General features: G+C 36.9%; 1 protein-coding gene across 1 annotated transcript in view; it reads left to right on the top strand.

Moving 5' to 3' along the window:
• Positions 1-2,296: 2,296 nt before the first annotated feature.
• LOC306866981 (homeodomain-interacting protein kinase 3-like) overlaps positions 2,297-17,425 on the top strand; it is a 46,126-nt gene continuing 30,997 nt past the window's right edge. Inside the window, exons 1-2 of the mRNA XM_079412446.1 lie at positions 2,297-2,727; positions 5,750-6,947. Of these exons, the coding sequence (XP_079268572.1) occupies positions 5,752-6,947 (1,196 nt within the window). The 5' untranslated portion in view covers positions 2,297-2,727; positions 5,750-5,751. The remainder of the gene's footprint in view (positions 2,728-5,749; positions 6,948-17,425) is intronic.

Raw genomic sequence — 17,425 nt, 5'->3', positions numbered from 1 at the left:
TAAAACAAATTGTAATTGCATGTTATTTGTTATGCATACAATACAGCAGTTATTGTAATAATAGATCTAAATGTTATAATTCTAAAAATATTAATATTTTATATTATATAAAATGTACTTTATATACAATAAAGGACTATATTTTATATTTTAATGTTATATATAAAATAATATATTTAGTTTGATCTACTTTCATGTTTTAAGTTATGTTTAGTAATTACTACATTGTTTTATATTTTATGAAAGATTTTTAAGTTATTGTTTACTTAAAATTAAATTTGTTTATTAATGGCTACAAGTTGCATTACTTTCAGATATCTCAATCTATTTTATTTTACAGTAAAATAAATAAAAATCTTACTGAAATGCTTTTTTATTTTGCAGTGAAAGTAATTTTTTTGTGTGCATTTTTTAATTGTTTAATGTTTATTATTATTATTGTTTTTATTTAATTAATTTATTTATTTATTGGCCAAACTGTGAAGCCTTTGGCCAAGCACAGCTCTTTAAAAAATAAAATCACATTTTATACATTTCAGTTTATAAGTTTTGTTCAATTTATATGTTAATATTTTTATGTTATCAGTTATTATTGTAAGTTTAATTACATTTGTTAATTAATGGTTACAAGTTAAATTACTTTCAGATATATCAATCTATTTTGTAATTCAGTCATTCTTGAGAAGTGGGACAGAACAGTGCAAAATTAAAAAAAAAAGGTGACGAAAACCTGAATTTGTAGTCTTTTTAACTATCAAATACATTGAATCAATCAATTACTGTATTAAAACAAACACAACAAACAGTGAGTATGTTATTGTTTATAAAGCTTTTATTGAAGTCACATTGAAGTATTTTGATATATTATTGGAACACAAAATCTGACGGTGTTGATAAATTTGGCACTTCTTTCACAAAACAAATGGAATTCATGTAGTAGCCATTTAGTTTTTTTTTCTGTTGATGCTAGATGCTAATGGAACCTGCTTTGAAATTGGAAGATGGTGTTGACATATCATGGTTGTGACCAGGAAATATTATCACTAGGATTTAAAATATTCTAAAACTATAAAACTGACCAGAGCCTGTCTGACAGTGATGTACTCTGCAGAGGAGGATTGTGGCAAGGGGGTCCTTTAGAGTCCCCCTGATATTCCCTGGTTTTATAACATTTTTAATGAATGTCTGATGGTGTTGACAAAAAGTGGGGACACAACTTTGAAACCTATTTAAGTGTTACTTTTGATAAAATAAGTTACTTTTCATCATTAAAAAAACAACAACATTTTTGTCCATGTTATAGCATATGAATGATTGAACCCTTCTCTGTGGACACACTGTTTTAGATGTAGCGAGAAGACATTAAGTGTCATAAATGTCACATAGTAATGATACAATTATATTGAAAGGGATAATTGTGTTAAATACATTCTAATATTAATCCCATAACGTTTACAATTGAAAATATTTTAATTTTTTTAAACCTGATAGCAGTTACATTTGCTGGACATGTTTTGTCCCATGTTTCAAGAATGACTGAATTATTATGTATAAAATATAGAAAAATATTTAATGTTACTATATTACATATTACATTTTAAAGCAAAATATTAGATTTCAATAATTACTAATTTATTTTTTATTAAATGTGTTCATTCTGGAACGCAACATTTTCAGCTATTTTATGAAAAAATAATAAATTATATAGGCAATTATAGCAATATTTACGTGTTATTTTAGTGCTGTCAAACTAAATATATAAAACGATTAATTGCGATTAATCGCATCCAAAATAAAAGTTTTTGTTTACATAATATATGTGTGTGTGCTGTGTATATTTATTATGTATATGTAAATACAAACACATGCATGTATATATTTAAGAAAAATATGTTATGTTTATATATATTTATATAAAATATAAGAATATAAATGTATATGCATGTAAATATTTCCAAAACATATGCAGTATGTTAGTGTATCTATATATACAAAATAAATATGCACGCACAGTGCACATACATATATGTAAACAAAAACTTTTATTTTGTATGCGATTAATCGCGATTAATCGTTCGATAGCACTAGATATTGTACACAAATGTTTAATTAGCATGCAAATATTTATTTTTATAACATTTGCATATTACAATATGACATTTATATATGTAATTTGTGTTTGTTTGTTTGACTTTGTCTGTCACTGCATATCCCCACCAGAAGGGGCCCCTACACAACAGAACTGTGTCCTAGTTCCGTGGGCGTCTCATGTGTTGTGCGTTGACTCTCCAGGCCTGTCCTCGGCAGTACAGCAGCACGGTAGTCGGGTTCCTCTCTCAAACTCACAGGAAGAAGCGACGCAAGAGCATTCTCGACTGAGCGCTCAGCTGAGAGAGCTCCAGCGAGTTGGGCTGACAGAGTTTGTGCATCGCCGTCAGGAGGAAACATACCAGGGGGGCTTAAACGTCCTCGACATGATGACAAAAACCTCCCCTGACCGAAACGGATATTCTTAACTATACGCTGGACCCTGTTTGGTTCCCGTGGGTGGCTTAGCAGGCGAGTTATGCGCAGTTGAAAATGAGGGAGCTTGTGTTTTTTCTCCCTCGTCGTCCAGCGAGAGGACAAGATGGCAGCGCGAGCGCGTCGAGCATGTAGTGGGTGCGAATTAAACCCGAACATGTTCCCAAAAAACCCGCAGTCCGACCACAGCTGCTGTCTGTGAAGGTAAGGAAGGATTAAACGAGTTGTAAATGCATAAATACGCTTCTGATAGTTAATAGTGAAGGTGTCAAATCAGGCTTGACTTCGGAGTTGTGATCGCGAGCTCGTAGCTGTAGCGAAAAAAGTTGCCACGCCACACCAAAAACTTGAAAGCATTGTTTCGCTGGGGTTGGTAATGTGTTTTGGTAGCTCTTGAGGTTCTGGGTTTACTAAAAAAACAAACCTTTTTTTTGCTCCGCAACTTTTTATCGTTAAATGTTCGCGAAGACATGCTGGTAACCAGCCAAACCTATAATGTTTACCTAAATCACGCTGTTTAAAAGCATGACGTAAAGAATTTCAAAAGATGTATTTAAGCATTAATCATTTGCGGTGTTCGTGCATATGATTTGTAGGTTTTAAAGTGAGAGTTTGTTTCGTGGAAACTCGCCAGTTGTTGATTTTGTACTATAATCAAGCGACATGTTTGCTCAATCCTCCTAAAATGCACAGGTTTGGTAATCGTTTAGCAGCTGACTTCTGCTTTCGTCTGTAACTTGACTGTATGCTGGTGAGACTCAGCAAAAGTTGTACCTAAAAAAATCTCTTATGTAATATGCAAGTTGCATTTCCTGTGTTCACATTGAAATATAATCTCTCATGCATTTCCTATAGAAGCTTGTTCAGAAAGATGTTTTAAACTGTTCTTTAATATCAGAACTATGCTTATTTCATGTATATTTTCGGCTGGGAAAGTTTTGTTCGTTTCAGAACTTCATTTAGCGTTCCTACTGTCATGGAAAACCTGGAAACAGTATGGAATTTCCAGACCTGGAAGTGAATATAGATTTTTTCCCCCTAGTTATGGTCAGCTGTAAATTTTTCTTTGGTTAAAACTTTTTTTTTTTGTATTATGCTAATGAGTAATGGAAAAAAAGTGATGAAATTTTATAAAGCATGTATTGCAACATAATGAAACATAGAGGGACATAAGTTCCTCATTGTTATTGTATTGTTATAGCTAAATATTTAATTTTACCTGTTATTTTTAGAATGTATTAAATTTTGTTTTATCTACATCGTTTGATATTTTGTTAAATGAATTAATATAGTAATTATTTCATTATCAGTTTCAAATTCAACTTAATTACTAGTTTAAAGTTACTTTGCATTTAGAAAATATTTTATAAAATATAGAAAACGTGTTTTAGTCTAGTATATTTTATAGTGAAATAGATTATTAGGCTTTTTTTACTAGGTGTGTTAATTCTGGAAAACCCTGTTTTCAGATATTATTATTTCTCATTTTATTGGTTATATTTTTTGTGCATTTCATGTATAAAATGTATGTGTGACTTGGGAAAGAATCATGGACAAATTATGGAATTTCATTCAACCTCTTGTCAATATGCCAAAGAATACTCCAAAGAAAACACACATTAAAACATAATGAAACGGGAGTATTGTAAGTTCCTCATTGATGTTACTGTCACTTTCCATCGCTGGGAAAATTTGTGCCTGTCAATTCAGTAAAGTTTACTTCCCAATCATTTCCTGCTGTTAAACTTTTGTAGTCTGAGAAGTTGCATTATCAACAGGTGTTTTCCCTGTGCCATCTCTCGTCTAACCCCATTAGGTCTTGACATGGGAAAAGGTCAGTCACCACCTGCTTATAGCAGAAGGCAGTGGCGTTTGAAAACAGTAGAGAGACCTGTAACACAAAACCTTTGCTGGGGCCTCCTTGCTACTGGGGGATTACACTACTATGGGACAGACCTCATAAAAACACTCCTCCAGATGGGACTGTACTTTTAAAGCTGTTGAGTCAGTCTCTGGTTGCAAACCTAGATGTTTACACAGTCAGGAATATAGAGTCATTGAAATGCATGATTTAAACCTGGAGTTTGGTGTGGTAGTGTGAATGAATGAGGCCTTTTATAACGGCTCTGAAAGTGAAATCCATCAGATGTGCATTCCCCATAAAACAACGTGACACATTTGCACCCCTTTTATTTTTTTATAACCTCAATATTTGCTGTTATGAAATCCAACCTAGTTTGCCAGACTGTTAGCAGGCTTATAAGTGTGTGAGAGAGTTAGTATGTGGGTGTGCAAGAGGCCACACCTGTCCTCGTGTCTGAACTTGTGCCATATGTTGTGCCAGCATAAGTAGTCTGTCTCCCACGAAACTAAGACAGCTAATCCCCATTGGTCACTCACTTGTCTGTCTGAATCTGCTAATATGATATCACTGGTTTTATTGCACGCTAGGGCTGAACAATTAATCAAAACTAATATCAGAACCGTTATTTGGCTTATTAATCAACGTGCAAAGTCAGTGATTTATTTAAACAAACATATGTGCTTGTATTAGAGTGAAACGTGATCCTGTGTTAATTTACACGCATAACAGTGTTTAGTGTCTCAGTTCAGAATTACTACTTTACACAATCTGTATTTATGCAATCGCTGCAGTTGCTTTGCTTATAACGTGCATTTGAAACGCAACACTCGCAAAACATTTTACCAGTTTTTTTATGAAGTTTAGAAACCAAAAAACAAGAATTTTTTCTAAAATAAAAATGTAATTGTTCAATGTTTAAAAATTAAGCAATTAAGGCATGAATATTAGTATTGCAATTTGACAGTTTTATAGTAAAGTATATTATTATAATTTTACTTATTCTTTTTATTTTGTAGTAATGTAGTAAAATGTAGTATTTTTTGCATATTTGAATAATTTATTGTTTTTATTATGTAATAATAATTTATAATTTTATTGGGTTCCAAATCGTGCATTCCCATGGCACACTTATAATGCTTTTTGGAGCTTTATAAATTTTCCCTTCAGGTATTAGTGAGATATTCTTTGTTATTTGGCCTCTGTTTTTCGTGTAATTCATTCAACAAACGAATGCTTGCTTATTTTGAGTCTCATAATAGCAAAAAGTTTTGTTTTGATGATTGTGACTGTATAAAAATGTAAACAGCATCTGTGAAATGACTAACACAGGCTAACACTTTTCTTCCCCTCTGGCATTTATAGGTATGGCCTCACAGGTTACGGTCTGCCCACCACATGTTTATCAACCCCAGACAAGTGCCTTTTGCAGAGCGAAGAAAAACGATCCCAGCAGCTGTGTTTACCATGAGAAGATCCCTCGCACTTATGTGGTCGGTGTGAATCTAGGCATTGCGCACCCTACGGATATTATACCTTTATTGAGAATCGAAGCTTTGACTAGCGAGAAACCCTGCGTTGCACAGGACGTCTCGAAACAGACTGATACAGCTCCACAGGAGCTCCTCGGAAGGGCTTCCTCGCCATACAAACGTGTGGCATCGGAGGGCGACCTTCAGTATTTTTCCAGAGCGGCAGCTGAAGAAGAAAGTGGAGACGGTGGCCAAAACAGCCAAAGTAGTAGAAGCAGTGGCGGTGCTCCAGAAGGGCTGGAGCGAATCGAGAGGAACGGTGGTTTGAATTCGTTTGACGGAGCCCAAAGATGTGGGTTTAAATGCAAAGGGGAGGAGCTTGAGAACGGCAAGAGCATCATGCAGATTGTAGAGGAGCATTCGACTCTACCTGCCATGTTGCAAACAAATGTTGGGAGTACGACTGCAGTAGGCGTGGCCCCGCCCGAGCAGAACGCAACCAGGGCGGGAGCCGTGAGCGGGACAGGCGACGGCGACTATCAGTTGGTCCAACATGAAGTGCTGTGCTCCATGAAGCACACCTACGAAGTATTGGAGTTCTTGGGACGTGGTACCTTCGGTCAGGTGGTCAAATGTTGGAAGCGAGGCACCAATGAGATCGTGGCTGTGAAGATACTGAAGAACCACCCGTCGTACGCCCGCCAGGGCCAGATTGAGGTGAGCATCCTGGCCCGACTGAGCGGGGAGAACGCCGAGGAGCACAACCTGGTGAGGGCTTTCGAGTGCTTCCAGCACAGAAGCCACACCTGTCTGGTGTTCGAGATGCTGGAGCAGAACCTGTACGACTTCCTCAAGCAGAACAAATTCAGTCCGTTGCCGCTGAAGGTGATTAGGCCCATTCTGCAACAGGTGGCCACAGCGCTGAAGAAGCTCAAAAGCTTGGGCCTGATCCATGCCGATCTTAAACCAGAGAACATTATGCTGTTAGATCCCGTGAGGCAGCCCTTCCGTGTGAAAGTGATTGACTTTGGCTCTGCCAGCCACGTCTCCAAAGCTGTGTGTTCGACTTACCTGCAGTCTCGCTACTACAGGTAAACTGTAATGTATTTTTTTTTGTTTCCTCTAGTAGGCTGACTACCGGTTGTCATGGCTGTGTTTAAGCATAAATAGACTTTTGGAATTTGTGGCAAGTATAAAGATATAATTTGTGGTGTTTGTTTGGAGGAAGTTGAACTGAGGAAGGTTTACTTAAGCCGCACTTCCTGTCAGGACAATTATGTAATTCTGTCTATAGCTTTTGTCAAAGTTTGATGGTAAGCTCTCTTTGTAACCGCTATGGAGCTACACCCATACTAACTTTATGTAACTCCAAAAAAAAAAAACATGACACTGAGAGTTCGACTAGCTTGGTTCCCTCTCATCTGCTTTTTTTTTCTAATGGGGTCAGTTCAGTCCATGATGGCTGTACTTTGTGTCTCTATGTGGTTGGCAGTTCTTTAGGAAGAATGTGGTTTTCTTAAGTGATTCATGAGACGTGGAAGAACATGGAAACGGTCTTAAATTGAAACATTTCAGATGTTTGTGTTTTAAGTTCTCTGTCAAACTAATTAGTGTTTTTTTTTTTAACCCCAAAATTTCCTTTGCTTTCAGTCTATTTGGTAGTAAATGGATAATATAGCCAAAAATGAAACTCAACCTCTTGTTGTTCTAAAGATGTATGACTTTCTTGCTTTTTCAGAACACACAATGCACAATACATTATGCATTATTATGCTTTCAAAATGTTTGGAGTCAGTAAGAATTGTTTTTTTTGTTTTATTCAGCAAGTATGTATTAAATGATCTAAAGTGGGAGTAAAGATATTTATTATGTTACACAATTTCTATATGAACTGAATGCTGTTCTTATGAGCTTTCTTTTCATCAAAGAACCTGAAGGAAATGTTTCACAGTTTACACAAAAATATTAAGTAGCAACATTAGAAAAGTTTCTTCAGCAGCAAATCAGCATAATTAGATTTTTGAAGGATATGACACTGAAGACTTGAATTATGAAGCTGAAAATTCAGCTTTGCATCACAGAAATAAATTAGTTTACATTATACTCATATAGAAAATTATTATTTTAAATGGTAATATTTCACAAATTACTGTTTTTCATTAAATGAACACTTTTTAAATAGATACTACTTTCAAAAATGGTATTATATGCATCTTGAAGGTTTTTTTCCAGCTGTTTTTGTCTGTTAGTGGGGTACAAGACAACATTAAACTCAATAACTTTCACTGTGGACAAAAACACTTTTCAAAACATCTTAAGAAAATGGTTCAGGTTTGGAACAGTGTGTGGTTGAGTAAATTAGTATTTTATTTTTGGGTGAACTGTCCCTTTTTTGCCACTTAAAGGCATACGAATAGGTTTCGAACAGTCTGTCTCTGTAAATGTGCTCTGTTTGTGGGGAAGCTATCAGCGAACAAGAACTAGGCGCTGGTTTAAATGGGCCATTTGAACTCTTTGTACTTTGGCACAGCCGCAGTTTGATGCTTGCAACTGTATGAACTCACGGCCCATGCAGGTGGCACGTGTGAATGCATCGCTTTGCATGGGAATGAGATGCACTGAGGAACGTGTCTGTTGGTAGTGCTGTCTTTGCACTCAAACGAAGTGTGATAATACAGATATTTTTATAGAAGGTTATGAAGAATCATTCACTCGCTTGTTCATGACTCTTTGCATAGTGTTCATGTTAAATCATTACATAAGTACTGAGTAATTATGTAATTAACGAACAACATGTACTTAATTTGAGTGTTTTGTAATTGCGCATTGTTTGCTATTGTAAGTAATTAGTCACAAGTAATGTTTTTTTAACAGTGTCATTGTAATATAAAGTGTTAACTTCATTGTTAACATCTTCCCTTTCTATTTGTTTATAAAGTGCACATTTTGTTCTATAAACAAACATAAGTGCTTATGGTTAACTCGATTAGTGTTCAAGTATTTTGTTAAAGCTAATATTTTTAGTTATCAAATTTGAAGGATTCTCATATATTAGGCTATGCCTTTGCATGTCAGATATAGCTTTTTTTTCCCATAAGCCCCATGTTGTGGTCTATATCTGTAGCATTTGCATCCCAAAGTGGGGGAAAAGGGCAGCGTGTGCTTCTGTTTTCCATTTGTCCCCTGTTTCTGTCAGCGTGATCAATGTCGTAAGAATCCATAGCTTGTTCCCAGCACAGATCTGGCTCACTTAAATTTAGGGCGGATCTCGTTGTTCATAGACGCTGTGGTATGTGAGGTTGTTATGACAAGCATTTATTTTTCGTACTTAGAGCAGGCTGTATTGAGCACGTACCCATGTGTCAGGAAGTGAATTTTTGCAGGTGTTGTCAAACAGCAGAGCTGTTTTTATATTTCAAACTGTTTTAGAACTGGTGTCTGTTTGTGAAACATTTTCTTTTATGAATAGAAGCGTGACATTTTGAGTGAAACCTTATAATAAATTTAGGCTAATCTTTTGTTCAGCGATGTAGTATTTATGTTTTCAATTCAGTAGCACAGAAGGATATTTTTCTAATTAAAATGTTTTTGGTTTATAATTTAAGCTTAATTTTCACCCCAGTCAAGTAGAAGTTAATGAAAAAATGTCAGTGTATTTTAGACATTAGATTAGACACATTTGTCACTGAATATTAATGATGCTTAAAAATATTATGATTTTTTTTTTGTTAACAGTGGAGCTAAAATTAAAGTGTTCATTTAACTGAAAACTAAAATTTAGCTAATTAAATTTGTGTATGCTTTAGGGTTGGGCCGATAGACTATGCCATCGTCCATCGCCAATGGCTGACAGACATCACAATTTTGATTGTCCCCCCCACCCCCTCTTCCGCAATCCGCTGCATCCCAGTACCGTGTTCGGAAAGGAAATTAAGTGTACTACGGAACCCCTAAAGGGAATAAATAGCCTACGAAATGGGAGGATAAAAAATATGTATTTCTATACTTTCTCTCGCAATTAAATCGTTGGGTAATTATACTGTATATAAATTGCGGGCATCAGGGAGCCGCTACTAATATGCAGGGCATTGAAACCGCTTTCGAATGCACATACTCATTTCACTTTCACTTTAGAGATTCGCGATCACACAGACTCTGTATTACAGAGCGGCAGTACTTACCACACATTTTACAAGATTAGATATTTTTCAGTGGTGCTCAGTATCTACAAATCATTCACAATTGTCCTATCAGTCATCTCTCCTTACTCTGTGTATGTGGTAAGTGTGGTAAGTAACTTTCATGTGCTATAATGTAACGGGCAACCGCTAGATAGCGGCTAATGTCCCTTTTGTGGCTCCGTAGAACGCATTATGTTTTCCGTGCCTTTCTGCATACGGGTTCACGCTTCGGGCACACCCCTAACCCCCGTGCCCCGATGTCATCGTCCATCACCATGTTTCACTGTAGACATTGTCCGATGCCAATTTGGTAGACATCGCCCAACTCTAGTATGCTTCTGTATGCTGTGATATTTCAGCCAAACAAATTTGACACTTAAGCACCATTTTTTTTTCTAGGAAAGTGCGTCCATGCTTTTGACATGTTTGTTGTAGCTTATCCACATTAGTCGTGTTTCCATTACCCTTCAAATTGGATGAAATGCACAGATTGATCAATTTTGCAAAAACTCCCATATATCGCAAAAACCATGAGGTGGTTTTTCAGGCGATTCGAAAAGGAATGTATCACAAAACTGCAATGGCAGTTTTTAGCATTTACAGGTCACCCGGCGTACGTAAAAGTCATTCTGATCATTCTTTAAAGTGCCTCTAATATGCCATTTCCAATATTGCCTTTCATGCAATGTGTATGTGAAAATAAAAAATCCGGAAGTGCACGATAAATAAAGTTATTATTTTCCAAAATAAAGATTCGACTCTGTACAGCCTAAACGAGTCCTTAGTATCCCAAGTCACGGGGTAAGACATTTGCATAATTCCCATGCTCTACGTTGGCCGGTCGCGAACTTGACCCCACCCACAAACATGTAATTTTACTGATGACTGTTTCTCTAATCTCAGGGAGCTTAAGACTGGATTCACAGAGTGCTTGCTCTAGACATATGCTCAGTACCCAGTTTATTTGGGCCAGCTGGCTCCACTGAATATCAAACCGCAAGTATGATTAATAATTGATGTTTGTTTTCCATCAAGCGTTCAGAATATGGAACTATTGCAATGGGCGTATCATTTCACAACAGACTGGGCCATCTGACCAATCAGAGCAGAGTAGACTCATGGAAAGGAGGGGTTTAGAGAGACTGAATCTTGGAACTGCTTAGAACTAATTGTTTGCGAATAGCTGAAAAATGAGGTGATATTAAATGCATATTTTGAAAAAACAAAAGCGTTTTTTTTTTTTTTTAAATACCTTGCATGCATGTAAACCTATTGTAGGAGACTCCCAAAGCAATATTAGGAACCTTAAAAATGGCATAATGGGGCACTTTAATGTCTATACTATAATCTCCAAGAAACGCCTCATACGTGGCTGCTCTCAAATATAAGGGGCTTTCCTTGCCATTAGGTAATGCTTGGATAACCCCTTATTTGCACTGCATTACAGCTCTGACATGGCCACCGGAACTGATGGCGACCACTCTAGTGCATGATTCAGAAGCGTCCCAGAAGTGGCTCAACGTGCTGCTTCACAAAAGATACACACCTACGTCTCCTTCGATTAAAAATAATGGTTAGTGAGGTGGCTGCGATATACATAAACTGACAACACCTGTCACCATGACTTATTGCGAGAGGAAAGAATTACGTTTTAGTTATATAACGTTGGTTAATGGAAACGCTGTCATTTTCACAATAGTTTATTTACATTTATAAAATATCGCAAGTTTTGTGCAAATCACTAATGGAAATGCAGCAATTGTGTGCATGAAATAAGCAGGAAAAAGGCATCATCAGAAAAGTGCTAATTTAAAGTCACTGTTTAAGCCCTCCAAAACTATTTTGTCTGAAACTGAAGAGTTCGGTCACATTGGAAATTAGTTTCCAAAATTTTGGTGCATCACTACTTGATAATGTTGCAGAAAAGGATATCAAGTGTTAATAGTGGTATGTATCCCTAGTTGTAAGTTTGGTAATGTACTAGTGGCCCTTTGTTAAAATAACCACTGTGGCCCATTAATAATTCACTGTGTTGCTTAGATCAGTGTGTGTTGAGTTCCACCTAAAGGTACCTGCTTCGGTTTCAAGTTGCTACAGGAAAGGGTCATTAGGTGGCATGGATTTTTATGGCCTCCTGACGTAACTCATCCTGTTGTTTCCTTGACACTCATGCTGCCTTTGTTTGGCTGAATCATAGGATTCTTTCTTCTCAACTCAAAAGTATCCAATAGCGGCCCCTTAAATGTCCATCGTTTCCATGTCAAAATGAATTTTCTATATTCTGGTTAGCTTAATTTTTTCCTCCTCCTCCTCACAGTTTATGGGATATTGTCAAAAATCATAACCTGGAGAAGGCAATGCACTTTTGTGATGCACAGAGAAAACCCTTAAGTTGATTTTAGTCTGCTTTAAGTGATCCAATACAGTTGATTAAGCCACTTTAAGTGACAAAAAGAAATCTGTAGTGTTGCAAAATTGATTTAACTTAAATCAGCTCCAGGTTTCCCCATTTAGCTCTGGGTTTTGAAACAGACTATTTAACCACCAGAAGGATAATGGTATCAGAACATTGGAAACAGTGTTAAAACCTAGGAAAACTGATATACACAGGGCAGTTGCATAACAAGCTGCTTGCATTTAACAGAAGGCCGAGTGACGGGACCCGAGTCTGGCTCGCCTCAATGGATTGTGTGTGCTGTTCAAATAACCAGCAGTCTGTACTCCAAGTCCTGCACTATAAACCCTAAAGTTAGGCAGGTGAGAGAGGCCCTCGGTGTGGTTTCAGGGTCCTTGGCTTTGCTGAATTTTCATAATTTTGGAATGCTAATTTAGTGCCTGTTTTTATGTGCAAAGGGAACATTTTTGGTACTGCTTGTAAATGTCCACCTGTTTTTCCTAGATTTGCTGCCTTCAGATATTTTTGGTTTCAAGATAAACAAAACAGTAGCTGTGCCTAATTTTAGCCATTTTCGTGGTATTTCATATCCTGTAATGTGCATCTTAGCAGTTTACTTCATACCTAGAGAAGTGTGAAAGACATTGGCCTTGTTTTAAAATGCAGATACTATCATATTTGTGCAGGCACACCCATTGAAACCAAATGACAGGTTTTGCCACCAACCTGTAAATAAGAATTATGCAACACTTCTGTTTTTTTTTTGTTTTTTTTTCATCTCCCTTATTGGTCATAAAGTTTAAAGTCCTTAAACTGGCCTCCTCTGCTTTAATAAATCTGTTTTTGCTTCAGGAAGATGTGGAGTGAATAGTTCAGCTAAAGTGCGTTCAAATTTAAGACCTTGACTTTGCCCAGTGTCAACCATTTGTTCTTATGCCCATACTTTTGCACGTTTTCCCACTTAGAAACCTCACAGTAAACGAGACTAATGATTCGCAAATAATGCACAACTAAGTGCAACCTCCTGGGCCGCATCTAAAAGCATAAGTGGGCCAATGTAGCATCGCTAGCAGTAATTTTTTTTCATGTAAAACTACGGTCTTCATGCATCCATATGTATAATAAATCTTGACCGAGACCCGCATTCATCTTCGGCCTGAGGAATGACCGTAAGTATGAACGTCTGGTTTCTGTCAGTGTGTTTTAGATCATGTGAATGCCTGGCCCCCATTTGGAACGGACTTGCACTCGCTTTGGATGAAGAAGACCTAATTGGCCAGATTCCTGGACTAATGAGCAGCCTGAAGGGTCCGGTGGTATGATGCACTTGGAAAGAGAGCAAACATCTAGTTGTTTGTGTATTCCAGGCCCTTTGTTGCAGCATTCGTTCATCACAAACCTCTCATGGCGTTAGTGGGTGGGTCAGGCTTTGTTGACTAGGTTTTGAATGCTATTTGACCTCTGACCAGATGGCAGTTACTGAACCCTAACGTGTCTGTCATGAATAGAGGCACCGTGTTTTCATCCTTAGTGTTCATTCAGGATGTGTAGTCACTTAATGGTCTGATCTTGACCCTTTCACATGACTGACTTTAGCGTAGCCATGTGACAAGCACTGCCAGTAGCATCACTTTAGTGTAGGGTCAATTTTGCTGTGTGCACATAGTGATGCATCATGCAAATTGTCCATTGTTGTTTGTGTTTAGGTCAGTGGTAAATCAAAATTGAAATCAGACCAACTGTGTTTTAAGAGCCTGGAATCAGTTTCTGCACTTTGATCCATTTGTCAGATCATCTTGATATGTCGTGGTCTGTATATCATCCACTTGAGGATGAAATCTGATCGCACGCCGCTTCCTGTAACAGCTTACCGTTGCTGTTCGACTTCTTGAATTGGGACAGGGTAGGTTACCGGTGTGAAGCCCTATACCTTCCTTCGAACCTGGAGTTTGTTTTACATGCCATCTGGTATAAGGTTCCCATTTCATCTGTAGAAGCTCCTGGCTTGCTTCCCAAACTTCAGAGCTTACGGCATCAAAAGTTTTTATGCGTGCGATTGCAGTCTCATATCACCTTAGTCACTTCTAGATCCAGTCCTACTCAAAACCTTCACATGAAAGGCTGTTTTTTTTCTTTAGGAGTAAGCTAAAAGAACATACTGAATCTGTGCCTGCTGAATTCCACAAAGTTCCGTGGATTTGCAAAATTCTACAAACGCTGTAGAATTTGCTGTTTGTTCACATTTTGACTAATTTGAACTTGCTCTCTACTATTAAAGGGGTCATATGATGCGATTTCTTGTTTTCCTTTTCTTTAGTGTGTTATGTAGTAGAACTGGCCGATATATCGAATATTAGTGATAATATCATTGTGTAAAGTCCTGTGGCTAATTTTACACAATGATTGCAAAATTGGTCTCATTTTAAAAAAGGTTTCTATTTCATGAAAAATTTGCCTTATTAAATGAACTCATTATTTATAAGTTTGTTTTCCCCCTTCTGGGGCCTGAAATAGAGGAATTTTGGTCAATATTGATAATTAAACAATATTTTGCTGAATGTGTTTTTGTGCTGGCACCTTGGCTGGTTTGCACAAAGGCTATTTCTAAAAAAAAAAAGGTCAATTCCGACTTTGCTATGACAATCTGGTGCTTCTGAATCAGCAACTGTAAGTATGTTTTGTTATTAGTTTAAGTATTTGCTACTGACTGTTCAAATGTGGAGTTTTGCACAGTGTAGAGTAACACGTTGTGTGTGTGAGAGAGAGAGACAGGGTCACATCACAGTGGAGTCAGCTGTCTTAACCGCGGCTTGTGTACTGCAAATACATTCGAGCATCATCACTGGGTCTGTCATGCGACTCTGTTCCCCTTTCGGGCTTGAAGTGATGGTAAAACTAACGACATTAACTGTCTTTATATTTACTTTGAAAGCAGAAGCTTTCTATTATAGTAAGGGGCATTACATTTATGACGTAAGTGTACGCTGATTGGCTAAACGCGTACGAAAACGCCCTCACCCGCCATGATTTAAAACACTGTGTAAACATATACTGTGTAAACTTTGTATCATACTGAGAGCATTTATAAACCGTATTTACCTGAAGACTTTGTCTACGGCGTTTTGTGCTTCTATCAGCCTCAATGAAATGTAGCACTGCAAATTGTCGTTGGAGATTCTTTAGTCCTCCTTTCCGTTCGTTCAATCGCTTGACGTATACGTCGAAATTCCATGTCCATTATTGTGAAACCCGCGAGACACGACAAAAACACAGCTCTGATTACAGCATCCTGAATCCTCCTGTTGTTAACGACGTTGTTCTTTGTTTACGTTGTTGAACGCCGCGTATAAATGATGTCGCTGTCGACTGGCTTACGTCACTTCTTAGTACCCATTGTCGGTGCGAATGCAACCCTTTAAATGGTACTGGGAAATATTTCGCGCAAAATCGTCCCAGTACTTTAGTACTGTACTTTTAGTTCTGGAACTAAAGCAGTGCGAAAGGCCCTAATGCACTGTATCAGCTGGCCAATCAGAGCAGACTGCGCTTGTCGGAAGGAGGGGCTTTGTAGAAAACGACACGTTTGAGAGCGGGGCATAGAAGAACTACAATAATGAACAGTATTTGAAAAATATTGTTTTTTGAATATTAAAGCATGTTAGCATATTCTGTTACACCAAATACACACAATAATGATCTTTAAAATAGCATCACTATAAAATAGCATTACTTTTTCTTATTTGTAAGTCGCTTTGGATAAAAGCGTCTGCTAAATGACTATAAGTAAGTAAGCATCATATGACCCCTTTAATCAGAGTGCAGCACTCTTTGTTTAACACCAAGTTAAAACTGCACTGGAATCAGGACAGAATAAAAAAACTACAGATTGCCAGCCGAATCATTAGATGTTAAGCAGTTAGAAGCCTTTAATGCAGCTTCACTCCTTAACTCAGTCTTTTCATGAACATCTAAACCAAATCAATACCTAATAATATAGCTGTTCATGCTGTTGCTTCCTGAGATCATCAGGCCTTTATAGAGGATTATTTTCAGCTCCGTCTAATGTACATTGATTCCATTGAAGCCGGCCAGACTGTCTGCATTTCTCAGCATTTCCGATGGGAACTGAAATGATGCAGCATTGAAAAGGCTTTGTTTATTGCTCTGGTGCCTCTGCCTCATAACGCTCCATACAACCAACACTTCTGTCTCTAAAGAGCTTGAAGAAACTGAGCTTATTATTGTTTTTTTATTTTTTATTTTAAGAACCTGGTTTGTTTACCTGGCAAAATAATTGGTTGATCTACCTGAATCAATCGTTATATTCATATAATTGAGATGCTGTTATAGATTTATTAACATAACATTTTGATTTAATTATTATTTTCTGTTTTTATTTTTCAAATGTCTACATAGTTATTTAATTTCAGTTGCAGTTATTTTAGTACAAATTAAAATTAAACTATATAGACTAGGGCTTAACGATTACTTGCATTTGCGATAATATCACGATATGAAAAAAACGTGATTTTTCAACCGCAGAGGTTGCGATTACACTCTGTCATGTGACACGCGAGAGTAAAAAGGTGTGTTCGACTTGAAGACCGATTGGTGTTGGGCTGTTAAAATGGCTGAAACTAAATTCAAATTTTGTACCTAAATATTATCAAAATTAGAATTATATTCGAATTTAAAAGGCATACTTTCAGTTAGAGGAAAAAAGCTTTTGGCTTCTCTCCTGAGGCCACAAGAGAGGGCGCATCGAGCAAAAATATTACAAATTCACGTTTCTTCAAAGCATAAAATAACACGACTATCTTTGAAAAATGTGCATAATGTTTAAAATAATATTTAACCATATATAATTAAGTTTAAACCATTAGAAACAAAAAAGCATCATGTGTATATACACAGTTTAATACAAATCACGGAAAACCAATCACAAAGAGTAATGTTACTTTTTTCATTTAAAAACACGAGATGCAGTGGAATA

The sequence above is a fragment of the Barbus barbus genome, assembly GCF_936440315.1.
Source record: "Barbus barbus genome assembly, chromosome: 48".
NCBI classification, from domain to species: domain Eukaryota; kingdom Metazoa; phylum Chordata; class Actinopteri; order Cypriniformes; family Cyprinidae; genus Barbus; species Barbus barbus.
The sequence above is the reverse complement of the archived record's forward strand: the minus strand, read 5'-3'. Positions and strand labels throughout refer to the sequence as shown.